Source organism: Gossypium hirsutum, chromosome A01 (genome assembly GCF_007990345.1).
Source record: "Gossypium hirsutum isolate 1008001.06 chromosome A01, Gossypium_hirsutum_v2.1, whole genome shotgun sequence".
In the NCBI taxonomy this organism is placed as follows: Eukaryota; Viridiplantae; Streptophyta; class Magnoliopsida; order Malvales; family Malvaceae; genus Gossypium; species Gossypium hirsutum.
Genome location: NC_053424.1, coordinates 114573425 through 114589397, shown reverse-complemented (window position 1 = coordinate 114589397; position 15973 = coordinate 114573425). Strand labels below are relative to the sequence as shown.

Below are 15973 nucleotides of genomic sequence, written 5' to 3'. Positions count from 1 at the left end.
TTGTCACAAGGCCTCAGCAAGCTCAAGTTCCCAACTTGCCTCATTGTTGTGAAAACCCAAGATTAAAACCCAAAAATTGTCTGAATCGGGCCCTGTGTGTGAAACTGAATCCGCAATCCAACCGATGACTGGACTGGACTAGTTAAGCTGTCATTTGCCCTAATCAAACCAGCAGCAGCTAAACCAGCCTGGCCTATTCGGGCAAAACAAAGACTATTCGTGGTGTTGTGGGAATCATGTTGGCGATGACATTGTTAGGCACGACGGTGATGGTCTGACGGTCGATGGATGGTCAACGATGGTAGTTCTTTGGTGGTACAGTAGTAGAAAAATTAGACTCTTAGTGGGCTCTACTGGATAACTTGATTTTAAATTAACTTTTCCAAAGATAATATTATTTTAATAAATTTAATATTAAATTTAATTTACTATTTATCTAGATAGTATTTTATTAATTTAATATTAATAGATATTAAATTAAATTAAATATTTATCTAGATAATATTTTATTAATTTAATATTAATGTGATTAATTTTAATCTTAGTTGAACTCTTTCTATATAAAGAGAACATTGGTCATTATTCTCATACACTTGAATTCAAGAAAAGTTATAGAAAGAGAAAATTAACTGAAGAAATTATTTTAGAAAATTTTTAAAGATATTCTTGTTATTTACATCTTGACCCTAGAAGTTTAGAGAAATTATAAAATTGTCCTACTGGTAATTTTGTGAATTTTTTATTCGAAGCGAGCCCACATTCAGCAAACATGAGTTTAAGGATAGCAAAAAAGACTACTTGGTCAAAGCATTCATCCTAAACGAATCATACATGTACGATTTTAATTAAGTGTTTATTACTTTAGATAAAATAACTAAGTTCTTATTTTTGGAAAAAAAATTAAAACTCTAGTTTTCCCTAAACTTGTAAAGCTTTAACTTGAATCATGGAAATACCACTGAGCGTAGGTATAGGTCGGGGTGAGCATTCAATTGAATTAAATGAAAAAATTTGGAGTTAACTAAGTTGATGTGTCCTACTTTATCATCCTAACTTGAATTGAATTTTTTTCGAATCCAATCAAGTTGAGTTGAGTAAAATTTTCGAGTTAAATTAAAAATTAAATACGTTGAATTAAAATCTCGCTACGATATAATTAATTCTATATTAAAGTACATAAATTTAAAACTATATATATTCGAAAACCTTTTCAAAGCAAAATAAGAAATAAAAATAAGATACTTTAGTTTGATAAACTTGAATCATTAATTAATTTATTTAAGTCCCCAAAATTCTTATTTTAGAAAATTTTAAAATTTTTACTTTCTGTATATATTCTTTTGAATTTTTATAAATATTTTGTATTTTAAAAAAATATTTTGAATTTTTGAAAATAATTTTGATTTTTTTTTTGTAATTTTTGTTGAGAGAACAAGACTAATTTGCTCATTTTCAGATTGATAGGGACCAAAGAGGTATCTACACCAATCTGTTAATTAAATTATTCGAGTTGTAAAATTCAACTCGACTCGACTCGACTCGACTCAAACTCAAAAGTCAAAATACTTATTTTAGTTGACTCGTGTAACTCGATTTGAGTAATTCAAAGTTTGATTTTTTTCGAATTGTATCGAGTTTTGCTCACCTTTAGGTATAGGTTCATATCGAGATCCCAACAAGTGATTCCATCATCGAGGAAGTGATCTGCAACTTGACAATGTTTGTATAATCCCTTTTGTTTTGATAAGTGGCATGTACCTAAGTCTCGAGTCGATTTCGTGTACATGTTATAATCATGTTGAAATTGAGCTAGTAATGGTTAGCTAAATATGGAATACTAGTATTGTTCAAATCATGTTCTGAAATTGTTGATAATGAAAAGAAGTTGATATGCATATTTAGTTTTGAAGTGAATGAAATGAGTTGTACCTTAAAATCAGTAGTTGGCATGAAGAAAATGTGTTTGGTAAATCAATTGGAATGATGTTTTGATATAATTTGCATCTGTAAGTTGTGTTAATGCTTATAAATGAGCATTAGATTATAGTATTTTGCTTGTTTGAATGAAGGAAAGACTAGGTTTCTGTATTTGGAGTGTATTGAATAGGTACCAAATTGGACCTTTTGGAAATAGTGAGTCACATTGCGATGGAACCTAATCAGTGAGTTGTGTCGCGACGAGGAACCACAAAAGTCATGATGTCAACCCGATACTTTGAAATCTTTACAATTTGGCCCTAATTCGACCCCAGGTTCACAAAAGAGCTTTCGTAAGCTCGTATAAGACTCAGAAATGATTACATATCATATTATACACGTGTCCTACTCATATTTGGATGTTTAATTATTCTAAATTGAATGTAATAGTTTGTAGTTGCTCCGGAACGAATGTAACATCTTGTAGCTCGGACCTAATGACCAGGTTAGGTATCAGGGTGTTACAAAAACTTCTAATTTTATCACTAACATTTTCAATAAGTTCTTTGTTTGTCACCATTTGTTAAATCTTTAACTAGAATGATGAGATGACCTTTTTAAATTGATATAATAGCTACTTTAATCCTAAACACTTACACATTCTATCAATTTGGTCTTAATTCTAAATACTTCAATAAATCTAACCCTCTATATTTACAAATTCTATTAATTTGATCCTTAAACACATATTCATCATACTAAATTGTAACTTCCATTTTTTGAACAATTTTTACCAACAATTAAAAGTGCCAACAAAATACTAATTTGGTTGGTATTATTGTTTTTGTAATTGTGAGTTCGATTGCAGTTAAGCATTTAATGTCTTCCAGTTTAATTAATAGGGATTTGGGGATTTATGGGTAATTTTTACATAGATTTGGACATAGATTATATTTGATTGGATCATGGTTAGAAATTTTTTATTTTCGTTACCCAAATATATTTAAAAAAACCTCTCCTATCTTTCTCAAAGTGTGTAAATTGGTCCATCTAAAAAGATTAAAAAACCTTAATCATTGCAAATTTTGAAAGTAAGCGTCTAATGACAATTAATACAATACTTAGAATTATTCATAACCACTTTTCAACCCTTAAACAGGAAGATAATATGCTTTAGTACACTTAAACTCAGGTCTTCATGTACTAATAATAATACCAATACCAATATCAATTGAGCTAAAAATAAGTCCACAACTTATACAAATATTTGAATAAAAATTAAGTTAGATGAAAATAACTATTTTTTTTATCCCAAAGAAGAAAAGTTTGAAAGCGAAGTAAGGGCCCAATGACTTTACATCTCTCTCTCTTTATTTCTCAAAAGTAGGAAAGGGAAGTGAAAGGTGAAACAAAAACCAAAAAGATGTTTGCTTCAATTAGAAGCACTTTCTTTATATTAAATCCATCCCTTTTTGGACATATAATAAAAACACAAATTGAGAAAATGACTCAACAATTATTCTTAATTTTTTTTAAAAAAATATTTACCCATTTTATTACAGTAAAAATAAATAAGAGGTTGAGATGTGGTAAATTTTAATTAAAATTAGTAAAACAAAGATCGACCCAATAAATAATTACACTTAAAACAAAACCCCTTGAAGGCTAGGAGTGTGAGTGCGTTTTCACGTGTCTTTGTTTCCTTTCACACAAACACTAGCCCTTTTTTTATTACGGCTCACGAATAACCCATCAAAATTATAAGATCAAATTATTTAATATATAATTAATTTTAATTTTTTTATTATAAAAGTAAGGGTTAACTATAAAAATAGTCATTTTTATTTACCTTAAATTATATTTTAGTCACTTATATTTGAAATATTACGTTTTAGTCACTTACATTATCGTTTTGTTACGAAGTAGTCATTTTACCGTTAAGTTCCGTTACCTCCCTAACAACGATCTTGCGTGGCAACCTAAATGGTTTTAAATGACAACTTGGATGTCCGATGTGGTAGTTTTAATTAAATTTATTTCATTAAGAAACCTATTTTCATCCTAGCAACTGGAAATCCAAGTTGTCATTTAAAACCCATTTGAACTGCTACGTATCGTTTTAGTCACTTATGTTTGAAATGTTACGTTTTAGTCACTATATTTTCGTTTTGTTACGAAGTAGCTACTCTACTGTTAAGCTCCGTTACCTCCCTAATAGCAGTCTTACGTGGTAGCCCAAATGGTTTTAAATGCCAGCTTGGATGTCCTATGTGGCAATTTTAATTAAATTTATTTAATTAAAAACCTATTTTCACCCCATCAATTGGACATCCAAGTTGGCATTTAAAATCCATTTGGACTGCCACGTAGGACTACCATTAGGGAGGTAACAGAGTTTAACGGTAGAGTAACCACTTCGTAACAAAACAATAACGTAAGTGACTAAAACATAACATTTCAAACATAATCGACTAAAATGTAATCTGAGGCAAACAAAAGTGGCTATTTTTTTAGTTTATCCTAAAAGTAAATATTTTATATTTAAAAATGGTGAAATTAATAAAAATTATTGTTTTTTAGAAATATTAATGAAAAAGACTTGAAATTTTGTTAAATAATATTCAAAAGTCATAAAATAAAGTTCATTTTTATCAAAATAAGTCTAAAAATCAAAACAAAAAATTAATATGAAAAAAATAAAAACTGAAGGAGCCGAACTGAATTATAATGGACGATTCAAAAAATCTAAGAAATCTAATTGAACCGAACCGATATCACCCTCTAAGCTTTTTACCTTAACAATAATCACTTGCACCAATTAGATTAGATTAATTTAATTTAATTTTTTTAAAAAAAATTTTAAGCATTTTATTAAAACAAATGACAAATTTTGATTATGGTCCCTGTTTAAATTTAGGATTTAATATTTATATTTTATATTGAAATAATTTGATTTTTATATATAATATTATTTGTCAATCGAAATAGTTGACACATTTAATTATTCTAGTTTAAATGCCGAGGACAAATATCGCATTCCAATGTATCATTTGGAAATAATTTTTTTGGGTGTGTGTGTTAGGAAGGTCTTTTTAAGATAAGTTCATGCTATCATTTTAATCGAAATAATTGACGATGTTAACTTTTTTTTTTGAAAGGTAAATTCATCAATTTATTTAATGAATGAAAACTATACAATAAAGAAAAAAAAAATAAACTCTTCGTAGATGGTAAAGGCTTTAACCTTAACATCAATAGAACATCATGAAACTAATATCATTGTAAAAGTAAGAGTATTGAATTATGTCAAATTAAAATATAAAAGGCTAACTCTCAAATGTAACATCAATACAGGGATCAAAACTATAAATTTACCGTTATCTTATAATGATTATGAAAAAGAGAAGATAAAGACTTCTCTCATTAGTCTATCCAATTAGTTAGCACTCTTAATAATTTCAATAGTTGATTTGGATTTTTTTAACACACTTATTCCAACACACTTATTCTAACTCATTATTGAATATATATTTTTTGTTAGAATAGTAATTTAAAAAATTATTGACAATAATTAAAAAATGTTAACAATTTATTGGAATAGTTATCAATATTCACTATTTAAACTAATTAAAAACATTTTAAAAAATATATAAAAACTAAATTAAGTTATAAATTAAAGTATAGAAATTAAATCTCTAATTTAATCATAATAGAGGGACCAAAATTGAAATTGACTACTTCTCTACGATAATAATTTGAATGAAAACAAAATTTTAAAAATTAAAAAATAAATTAGAAAATGAACATAACAATATTACCCTAACATCGATTAAAATAACTTTGTATTTCTCTCTTATGCGATTGTAATTTAAATGTGATTTAATACGTCCACTTTAATTCTCCATTAGTTTGTAGATGCTTTTAACTTATTAATGTTAACAACCTCCATTATAGAAGTGAAATCCGACAAAAAGAAAATCTAAAAAATGTTTCTTTTCTCTCTGTGCTACTGAATCTATTTATAATGTTAAAATTATTTTAACTATAGCTATGTTTATTATTTAATCACATGATTTTATCAAGATTTTTTAATTATGATATAAAAATTATTGTTTAATTATTATGATTTTATATAAAACATAAAATTTTAATTACCAAGAAATCATACATTATAATTTTATTTAAAAGTTATTATATAATTTTACTTAATCTAATTCATGCAAAAAAAATACTATTCAAAATAATAACTAATAAAATAATTAAAATATATTAATTATTTTGATAATTCACATAATAGTGTAATAAGGAATACCTAATCATCCTTAAAGAATTGTAAAAACTATAACAAATATTAATATATTATAAATTAAATTATTCACTCTTCACTCTTCACTATTCAATTTTTTATTTTTAAAAGTCAATTAATATAAATATAATCTATTGTATTAAATTATATAACTATATTATTTATAAAATTTTGTAACATTTTGTTAATATGTAAAAATGTAAGTTGAATTATTGAATCTAAATAAATTAGAAGGATTTATATTAAAAAAGGTAAAAATATAACTTACAGAACACCATTAAAATTATATTAAAAAAGGTAAACGGGTTTATATTGCAATTTTTCCTTCCACAAATGCTTACTTCATTTCCTGACAAAATATTAAATTTTTAGTGTGAGCACATAAAACTTAAGAACCTTATTTAATATATTGATGGTAGAGTTTTTTAAATTGTATACGAGATTAAAAAGTCATTACACAATTTTTTTTTTGTTGAAAGAAAAGAAAAGATACAATCAATTAAATTGTGAGCACATGCAACCTTCTTCCTTATTAAAGGCTAATTTTACTATTTGATTTGCTTCCTTGTTTTCTTCTTTAGGGATATATTCGAGTGCCCATTTATCAATATTCTTTAGGAGGAGGTGAATGTGCTTGATTATCGTTGATTTCGAGAGTGTTGAATCCGAAATTTGGATAGCTTCAATAGTCTCCAAACTGTCTATTTGTATCAGTACTTCATTTCCTTAGTTTTCCTACATCAATGATAAACCATTCAAAATGCCCATAATTCCAAATCAAGTATTGAGCATTTTTCTAATTAATGACATAAAACAGTTTGTTAATATCACACGTGTGGTTAAAAAACTCCACCATTATCGACAAAATGTTGTTAATAAATATTTGGTGATATTTATAATTAAACTGATCAGACCATTATTTTTTCAGTTTAATTAGTTTGTATCATTTTATTAAATAAATCACTCAAAATAGAAATATATTAAAAAATAAAAATTCAATTTAGGAGTCGTCTACTCCATTTAATCTAATTTAAAAAAACACTTAGATTCAAATCCTAAAAACTAAACATTATTGAAGTATAAGTTTAAAGAAAAACTCCAGAGAAATAAATTATATATATATATATATCTAAATTTAGACATCTAATACATATATACCCTCCTTTCTTCATTTAACTTTTTTCTATTTGTATCCACACCGCTCCTTTTTTTGGGTCTTAACTAGATCTTCCTTGCTTTTGCTGCTCTGAAATCCAAATCTCAGCCTCTTCTCCATCTCTCTGTCTCTCTCTTTTCCTCTCTTCTTTCACAAATCCGTCTTTTTCTTTTCTCTGATTCCAATCTTCTAAAACCTTCAACTTCCCGTTTATTTAAGCTTTCATTTTCTCTAGTTTGGGGCATTTTTCTTTCTTCTCTTGTCAACTTAGTATTGTTTTGGAGCTTGGGTTTTGCTGCTCTTAAAACAGAGCTATTCCTTTTTGGTTGCTTTTTCTTCAAGATCTTATCTAACTCTGCTTATAAACTAAGCTGAAAGTGTTTTTTCTTTCATGGTGAAATTCCTTCAGAATCTTCTTCATCTTCGTTTTAAAGAACGTAGACTTAGGACAAGGAGAATGGTTTTCTAGCTCCTAGCATAAACATAGCAGAAAAAAAATAAAATAAAAAACAGAGGTTGTCAATGGATTCAAGTACCCATCAAAGCTATCAAAATCAAAACAACCAATCCAATTCTGGGTTATTACGTTTTCGTTCAGCTCCAAGTTCTCTCCTCGCTACCATTGATTGCGGCGTCAACAAAGGTGGTTTCGAGTCTAGATTCATAAATCCAAGCAGTGGCGGCGATAACGAAACCGAGGATAAATCTGGGTCAGAGGCGGCTGTTAACTATGCCAATTCGGCGCCGACTTATTCAGGATTGCCGCCTCAGTATCCGAGGCAGAGTTGTCCAATGGATAACTCGTATGAGTTATTGGGATTGAATCATCACGGTCAAGGGAAACCCGTTACTTCTAGCTTAATGAGACAAAGCAGCTCCCCTCCAGGGCTTTTTACCAACTTATCTGTTCAAAATGGTATTCTTTCTTGTTTAAAAATGATTAGCTTTTTTGCATATAGCTTTTGCCTCACTCTCTTTTTCTTGTTTTGCCATTTTATACGTTCACTTTCTTTCGGGATTTAACATTAGCTCACTTGGCACTGTTACGAGGATTCAAACCATGTTTAAAGTGCATTCATTCTTTCGGACTCACTAAATTTTATGTTTTATCGATTTAATCTTAAAGTTAAAGTCATGTTTAAGTATGTTTTCACTTTGATTTAGTAAGCATATATAGAAAACTTTATGCTTTTGACTTTTGTACTCCTTTTTATAATTTGGCACGGAATTAAGTTGATATTTTTTATAATGTTTATAACACTCTTAAGTAGAAAAATAGAAAAATAAATCTGAACGTGTCTTATATTAGCAACAATATCAATTTTAATGGAATTAAAATTCAATTGGTAAAAATTGATATTTTGGTTGTGCTATATTGATGAATAGATTTCTATAAACTATAGAATGGAAAAAGTATTATGGAGACCTTTAAATTATGAGTCAAGTTATATTTTACTTCTTTAATAAAAAATAGTAGAATTAGTCTCTGTATCTGTGTGGTTGACAGAATACATGTACCTTATTATGACATACATGAGCTAATTTTTAACTGTATAAATGGATAAAGTCTTTAACAAAAGAATTAGTTTGCTCTTTGATCCAATATATATACACTAATTTACCCATTTTTGAGTAAAGGGGACAATGGAATATGATACCTAGTACAAGTGTCTTCATGTTACTTTTACCGTTATAGAACCTGAATGTATAGATGCTGTATATCTAGTGATGTTAAGCGAAATAGATTGAATAACTTGCAGGGTTTTCTGGCATGAAAGGTTTGGGAAACTACGGTGGGGTGAATGGTACAAGTGGAGAATTAAGTCCATCATCAAATAGATTAAAGAATCAGATTAGTTTCTCATCGAGACAACCTTCATCATTAGGCATTTTGTCTCAGATTTCTGAAATCGAAAATGAAAACCTTGGGGCTAATAGCTTTGATGGTGGCAAACCTGAATACCAATGTGGTTCTTGGAATGAATCTGCACAATTGACTGAGAAGCACAAGTTGTTTACCAATAACCAGGTATATTTGTTTAGTTTCATATCAACTAACATGCATCTTTCTCTTAAATCTCTCAACATAGTTTTATTATTATATCATTTAGTGACTGTTTTTATCAAATAGAATGGAGATATTGGAAGTGGTGTTCATGTATTACCGCGCCATTTGAGTCTGCCAAAAACTTCGAACGAGATGGCTGTCATGGAGAAGTATCTACAGTTCCAAGATTCAGTCCCTTGTAAGATTAGAGCTAAGCGTGGTTGTGCTACTCATCCTCGAAGCATTGCAGAAAGGGTAATTCAACCTTATTTGGAGATTTGTTAGTGTGGATTGTAAAGGGTTAAAATAAATTACTTTTTGCAGGTGAGAAGAACTCGTATCAGTGAACGGATGAGAAAACTTCAAAAGCTTGTTCCAAACATGGACAAGGTAAGAGGTTTTTGGTCACAGTTTTGGACAGAATATATAGTGTCTGTAATTAGAAACTGAATTGAAATTTTGGGCAGCAAACAAACACAGCAGACATGTTGGATTTGGCTGTGGAGTACATCAAGGACCTTCAAAAACAGTTCAAGGTACGTAATGAAGGACACCCTTTTACTCTCTTGCTAAAACTTTTATAATCATCGTCTTACAATTGCAATGATGATGGTTTTGTTGCAGTCTCTAAGTGACAATCGTGCAAACTGCAAGTGCTTAAATACTCAGAAGACAGTCCCTAATCAAATTTTATGATTTCCTTTTCTTTTGTGGGAAAGATCCATCATCGACAAGGATGGAGAGAAGTGGGGCAGAATTTTTTCTGAGATGATAGAATTTGAATCTGTATCAAATAAATGTTCGACAAGAACTTTAATCACTGTTCCGTATAAGTCAAAACAGGCAGAATTTTGATACGAATGAGTTGTTGTTGTCGGGTTTTTTTGGAATGTAAAACGTTTGGTTGCATTTTCAGCACAAGACTCGAATCCTAAGCTAAGAAAGCTTCCCACTTTGAGGAAATAATATGGAATAAAACGAAAAATGTATAGGAAATAACAAGGTTTTTTATTTCAATTCTTGGCTTTTGTTATCCACGTAGAACTATTTCTATTTCTTGTAAAAGCTTCCGCTTTAAATATTATATATAAGATACATAGGATTTGATAATAGTGAATATTGATTTTTAATAAATGATCATAATTTTAATTTTTAAAATATTACTTTAAATGATTTTCGATAAAAGTTAAATATTATAATTTAAATATTTTGTTAAAAAAAGAAATTATTTTAAATAAAATTGAGCTGATATTTTCAGAATTATACTTATTCTATTTAATATGATTTTTAATTGAAAAACTGAGTTTACCGTTGTTATTTCAGAAAAAATAAATTTAAGCATTTGGGGGTACAGCTTACAAGATTTTTTTTTTGATCAAAATATAGATTGGCTCATTATTTTTTTAAAATAAAGACAAATAAATATCACAGACCCTTTCAACTCAACAGCAGGTTTGCCCGAGAGGTTAAGGGGGAAGACTTAAGATCTTCTGTACATAAGTACACGTGGGTTCGAACCCCACAGCCTGCAAACATTTTAGAAAATTTAGTTAAAATTTTAGAAAATTCAATAGAAAAAGGAAAGTTTAAAACAAATTATAAAAATTTATTTTTTATTAAAAATTATAAAATTCAAGAAAATTAAATTTTATAAAAATTTAAATATCCAAAAATTACTATAAATTGAAGAAATTACAAATTAAAAAAAAGAAAATCTTGGTTAAAATTGTAGAAAATTACAAAAAAAATAGGAAGTTTAAAATAAATTACAAAATATTAGGAAAATTATAAAAATGCAAGAAGTTTAAAAATTATAAAAATTCAAATATATATTCTAAAAGTACTATAAGTTGAAGAAAATATATATCTCGGTTAAAATTGTATAAAAAATACATAATCTCTAAAAAGTATAAAAATTCAAAAAATAATTTGACCATCTTTGACTAATGCTGGCTGAGATTGACTGAAAACGAATTCTAATCGTCGGTCAACAGTCAACACCATTATATGTTGAACATTGATAATCGATGTTGGTCAACTTCAGTCAATGTTGGTCATCACGATCAAAGCCAGTCAAACCATTTTCTAGCTTTTAAAATATTTTTATATATATTTTTTTATTTTTAGAAATTAATATTTAAAAGGTATATTTTTATTTTTACCACTTTGTAATATTTTAACTAACATTTTTAGAATCTATATATTTTAGAAATTATATATTTTAATTTTTTTAATTTATCAATTTTTATATAATATTTAAAATTGAAACCTCAAAAAAAAAACCCTTAGTTATCGGATTGCTGTTTGGGAGATGATCTTAACGATAGAGTGATTATTTTGTAATAAAACAATAATATAAGTGACTAAAATGTAACATTTTAAACATAAATAACTAAAATATAACTTGAGGAAAATAAAAGTGTCTATTTTGTTAATTTACCTAATTTGAATCTATTATGTCTAGTTTTGTTTGAGAATAGTATTGATGTGCTGCTGGTGTGATTGGAATTGGTAAGATGTAAGCTACAGGCTTTACATAATTTATTTTATTTGCTCAGCAGCTACATATTTCAAGCACAAATATGGTGTTGCTTAGAAGGGATTAAAACGTAGTATAGGGTAGCACACAAGTGGCTGAGCCATTTCTGAAGCGAATCCTGGCCCTGGGTTTAAATCAACTTTCTCACCACCCTTCACTTCCCAATCAAAGCACTGAACCAACGACCCTACTGCTGCATGCATCACCAACATGGCAAGTGAAGCTCCTGGGCATCCTCTTCGACCACTCCCGAATGGAAGGAACCTAAAGTTTTGACCCTTGAATTCCATTTGATGCTCTCCGATTTTCTCATCAGAGCTGTCTAAGAACCTTTCAGGATCGAATTCATCAGGGTTTTTCCATGAATCAGGGTCTCTCATGACAGCATAGCAGTTGACCAGTACTCGGGTCTTAGCTTTCACCATGAACCCATTCACAGTACAATCTTCACCACATTCCCTGATGATCAAGGGAGCTGAAGGATGAAGCCTTAGAGTTTCTCTTATGACAGCTCTAAGATATGGAAGATTTGGGATATCAGACTCTTTGATTAGCCTGTTAGGTCCTACTATTGTATTGATTTCATCTCTAAGCTTGTGAAAAGCTTTTGGGTTATTAATGAGCTCCCCCATTGCCCATTGCATGGCTGACGATGATGTATCAGTACCTGCCATGAAAATATCCTTTTTTTGCACATTAAATATCAAGTTAGAGACAGCATTTTCATGGCTTAATTAGTTAACCACTTACCAATTTCATTAAATTATTAGTAAGTTTATATTTTAGTTATTTAATTTTAAAAAGTTACAAAATGGTCATTGAACTATTCGAAAATTTTTACTTAAATTATTGGGATGTTAAGTTTTTTTAAGAAAAAAAATCCGGCTAGCGAGACGATTGGTATGGTGGATTAGTATCTATGGACAAGTAGAAGAAAACTGTTTCAATTTTAATTCATAAATTCATGACGTTTAAAGTTGTTTCATAAAAAAAAACTGAACTGTAGAAGAGAAAAGAAAGGAGACTTTCGATTGGTGCAGGTAATAATATGAACAAAAAAGGCTTTGCAGTAACAATTTTAACAATTCAGTAATTTAATAAAAACTTTTGAATAATTTAGTGACATTTTGCAACTTATTAAAGTGAAGTGACCAAACCATAAAAATACTAATACTTTAGTAACCTTGGTATAGTTTACTTTAAAAGCTATAATAACTTACCAGCAAGAAGGACTTGATATCCTTCATGGAAATCTTGACTTCAGCAGTAGGATCTCTGTAAACCTCCAACAAAATATCCAACAAATCTTGCTCTTGATTCTCATCATAATAACCCTTAGTTGCTTTCTCTTGATGTTCTTGAATGATCCTTTCCACCAAACGGTCATACTTCAACAAAGCCGATTTAAGCTTCTTCCCATTCCCCGAGAAATCCAATACCTTCAAAGGACCCAACACATCTCCAACATTAATCTTCCCTGAAAGCTTCAAACATGTCCTAATCAGCTCTTTAATCTCAGAAGCATCATTATCATTCCCTGAACAACGAGTACTCATCGCCATTCTACAGATAGTATTGTTTGTCAAGGTAGTCAACTCGCTGCTCAAATCACAGGGCTTTCCTTCTTTACAACGCTTCATCACGTACTCCACCAGCTTCACCTTCTCTTGGTCTCGGATATCAGCGAACTTGTCTAGCTGAGGGACGGCTAAGAGCCTTGTCATGCAAAGTTTCTTCATGAAACGCCAGTAATCACCGTATTGAGCTAAAACAAACCTTGAGCCTCTATAAATGAAGTATTCTGAGGAACCAAATTCGGGTCTAGAACAAAAATTGAGTTCTTGGGTTTTAAAAATTTCTTTGGCAACAGTGGCGTTGGATACAACAACGCAAGATGATGCACCGAGGCGGATCCGCATGAGAGGGCCATAGCGTTTAGCTAGGGCTTGGAAAGATTTTGGAAGGACAGAGGTGACCATGTGGAGGTGGCCAATGAAAGGGAGAGAAAACGGGCTCGGTGGCTCGGGGTCTTGATGCTTCAAAATGTTTTTCATGAAAGAGTGGAGTAGGACAACAGTGATGAACCAAATGAAACATTGAAAGTAATATTGATCAACATCTATGGAAATCAATGCCATGGTGAATTGGAGAATGGCTTGTCAACGCTTGGCTTTTAACATGCCTTTTATAAAGCATTTTAATTTCTCTCATTTTCCATTTGTTTTTTTGGCTATATGTTTCCATTTAATAAGAATATATATTCTTATTATAAATGTTATGGTTTGATTGATAGAATTTTGGATAAGTACACTTAAAATTTATGATTTTATACCACTTAACTAAGTTAAACAATCACATATTATCAACTATTTTTAAAAATAATTTTATTTTAAAGGTGTTTTATCATGCATTTTGAAAACTTATACAATTATTGGCGACATCAACTATATAAACCTTAACTAGGAGTGAAGTCAAAATTTTTAGGGAGTTAAAATTAAATTGTAATTTTTACGATAATAAAATATAAATTTATCATTTTAATGCTTTATATCTTTATAATTTTTAAAAGATTAAATTAAATTTTTATTATTTTTACAGTGAGTTAAAGTGTAAATTTATCTTTACTAGCATAAATGAAAATTTTTATATTTTAAGGAGTAGAGGCCATGCAAGCCCTAACTATGCCCCTATACTCAAGAATAAAATTTTATATTCTATGCCATATTATATACGTTATCTAATTTATTAAAAATATATAAATTTATATGTATATATTTTTTAATACATCAAATATATCATATGCATATATGCTGGATTTTATTTATTTTTATTGTTATAACATGTGACATAGTACAATTATTACTCTTATGACATGTAACATAGTACAATTTTATACTTTATTGTTTATTTTAATTGTTGTTAAGAGATTTTCATTTTAGAAGCCTACAAAGTTTCGTCTGCCTGCATGTCCAATATTGTTTTTAGTGAAAGTTTGCATCTCAATTTTACGAAGAGATTGAGTACTTGAAGAGATAACTTAAAGAGTTAATGAGTTTAATAGAGTGAAAGTGTCTTGTAAGGTGTAATAGATGAACCACACAAGCTCATATTGTCACTCCAATAAAATCTCAAAATTTGTACTTGGTAGAATTTAAACTTATGACATACTCTTATTGATCATTTTATGAATTCAATGAGACGTTCTCAATCTATTAAACTTACTACCTCTTCAATCTACCTTTATAAATATTTTAGTTTTTCACCAAATCGAAAGATAAAATCCTACTTAAAAATGTTAAAACAGCCATCAACTCTAAATAAACTGCACAAATTTCTCCCGGAAACATCGTTACCACCAATATTATTTAAGATTTAACCAAGTTTTCAATGCTTAAAGAAAGAAGAGAATCTTTTATCCCAAAATTTCCCCCCTGCATGGGACAAACATGGGATGGAGACTAAGCAAATAAGGTTAGGGTACCATCCGGATTCTCATCGAGCATGGGTATTAATTATAGTTAGTACTTAATTATGGTTTCCATTCACGTTTTCAAATCAATGGTTTCCATGCAATAATTTTAGAAATTTTGTTTTAGAAAAGTAGTAGAACAAAAATCTCAAAAACTTGGAAATACTTTAGGACAAAATACACTCAATCATACATAGAAACTTCGTTTTCCAGTCAACAATTTGTTTAATTTATTGGATTTATCTTTATTTCTCTATTATTTGTTTACTATTGAAATATTATTCATATTTTTTGAATAAATTTTTAATAAAAAAATAAAAATATAATCATCCTCAAGCTTTAAAACAATTGCTAAGTGGCTAAAAAAAATGAGCACTTGCGTATTTTGAGAACTCTTGTAGACTCTTAATTATCATTTTCATATTTTTTAACATATCCATATATATATATAATAAATTTAGATATTAACATTATTTAAACCCAAATAGGTTGGTATGACAAATACCCAAATATTAATTCGAAATAGGTGAAATTCTCCT

At 29.0% G+C, this 15973-nt stretch overlaps 2 protein-coding genes and 1 non-coding gene across 4 annotated transcripts; 2 read left to right on the top strand and 1 right to left on the bottom strand.

The window, feature by feature from the left end:
• The first annotated feature begins 7368 nt into the window (after positions 1-7368).
• On the top strand, positions 7369-10443 carry LOC121229572 (transcription factor bHLH130). Of its 2 annotated transcripts, none has more exons than XM_041114181.1 (6): positions 7369-8295; positions 9140-9408; positions 9511-9681; positions 9751-9816; positions 9894-9962; positions 10051-10443. In XM_041114181.1, exons 1-6 carry the CDS (start codon positions 7902-7904, stop codon positions 10120-10122), a joined length of 1041 nt encoding a protein of 346 aa, XP_040970115.1. In that variant the 5' UTR covers positions 7369-7901; the 3' UTR covers positions 10123-10443. The 2 variants fall into 2 exon arrangements, with proteins under 2 accessions (XP_040970115.1, XP_040970116.1); XM_041114182.1 differs by having other exon boundaries at positions 7374-8295; positions 9158-9408.
• Positions 10444-10874: 431 nt separating this feature from the next.
• On the top strand, positions 10875-10957 carry TRNAL-UAA (transfer RNA leucine (anticodon UAA)). The gene has a single exon. It is a non-coding gene; the product is annotated as a tRNA-Leu (tRNA).
• An 845-nt stretch (positions 10958-11802) lies between these two features.
• Positions 11803-14151, bottom strand: LOC121229568 (3,9-dihydroxypterocarpan 6A-monooxygenase). The gene is made up of 2 exons (XM_041114174.1): positions 13186-14151; positions 11803-12648 (listed from the first exon to the last, which is right to left on the bottom strand). The coding sequence occupies exons 1-2, from the start codon at positions 14101-14103 to the stop codon at positions 12019-12021; spliced, it is 1548 nt and encodes a 515-aa protein (XP_040970108.1). The 5' UTR covers positions 14104-14151; the 3' UTR covers positions 11803-12018.
• Positions 14152-15973: the final 1822 nt, after the last annotated feature.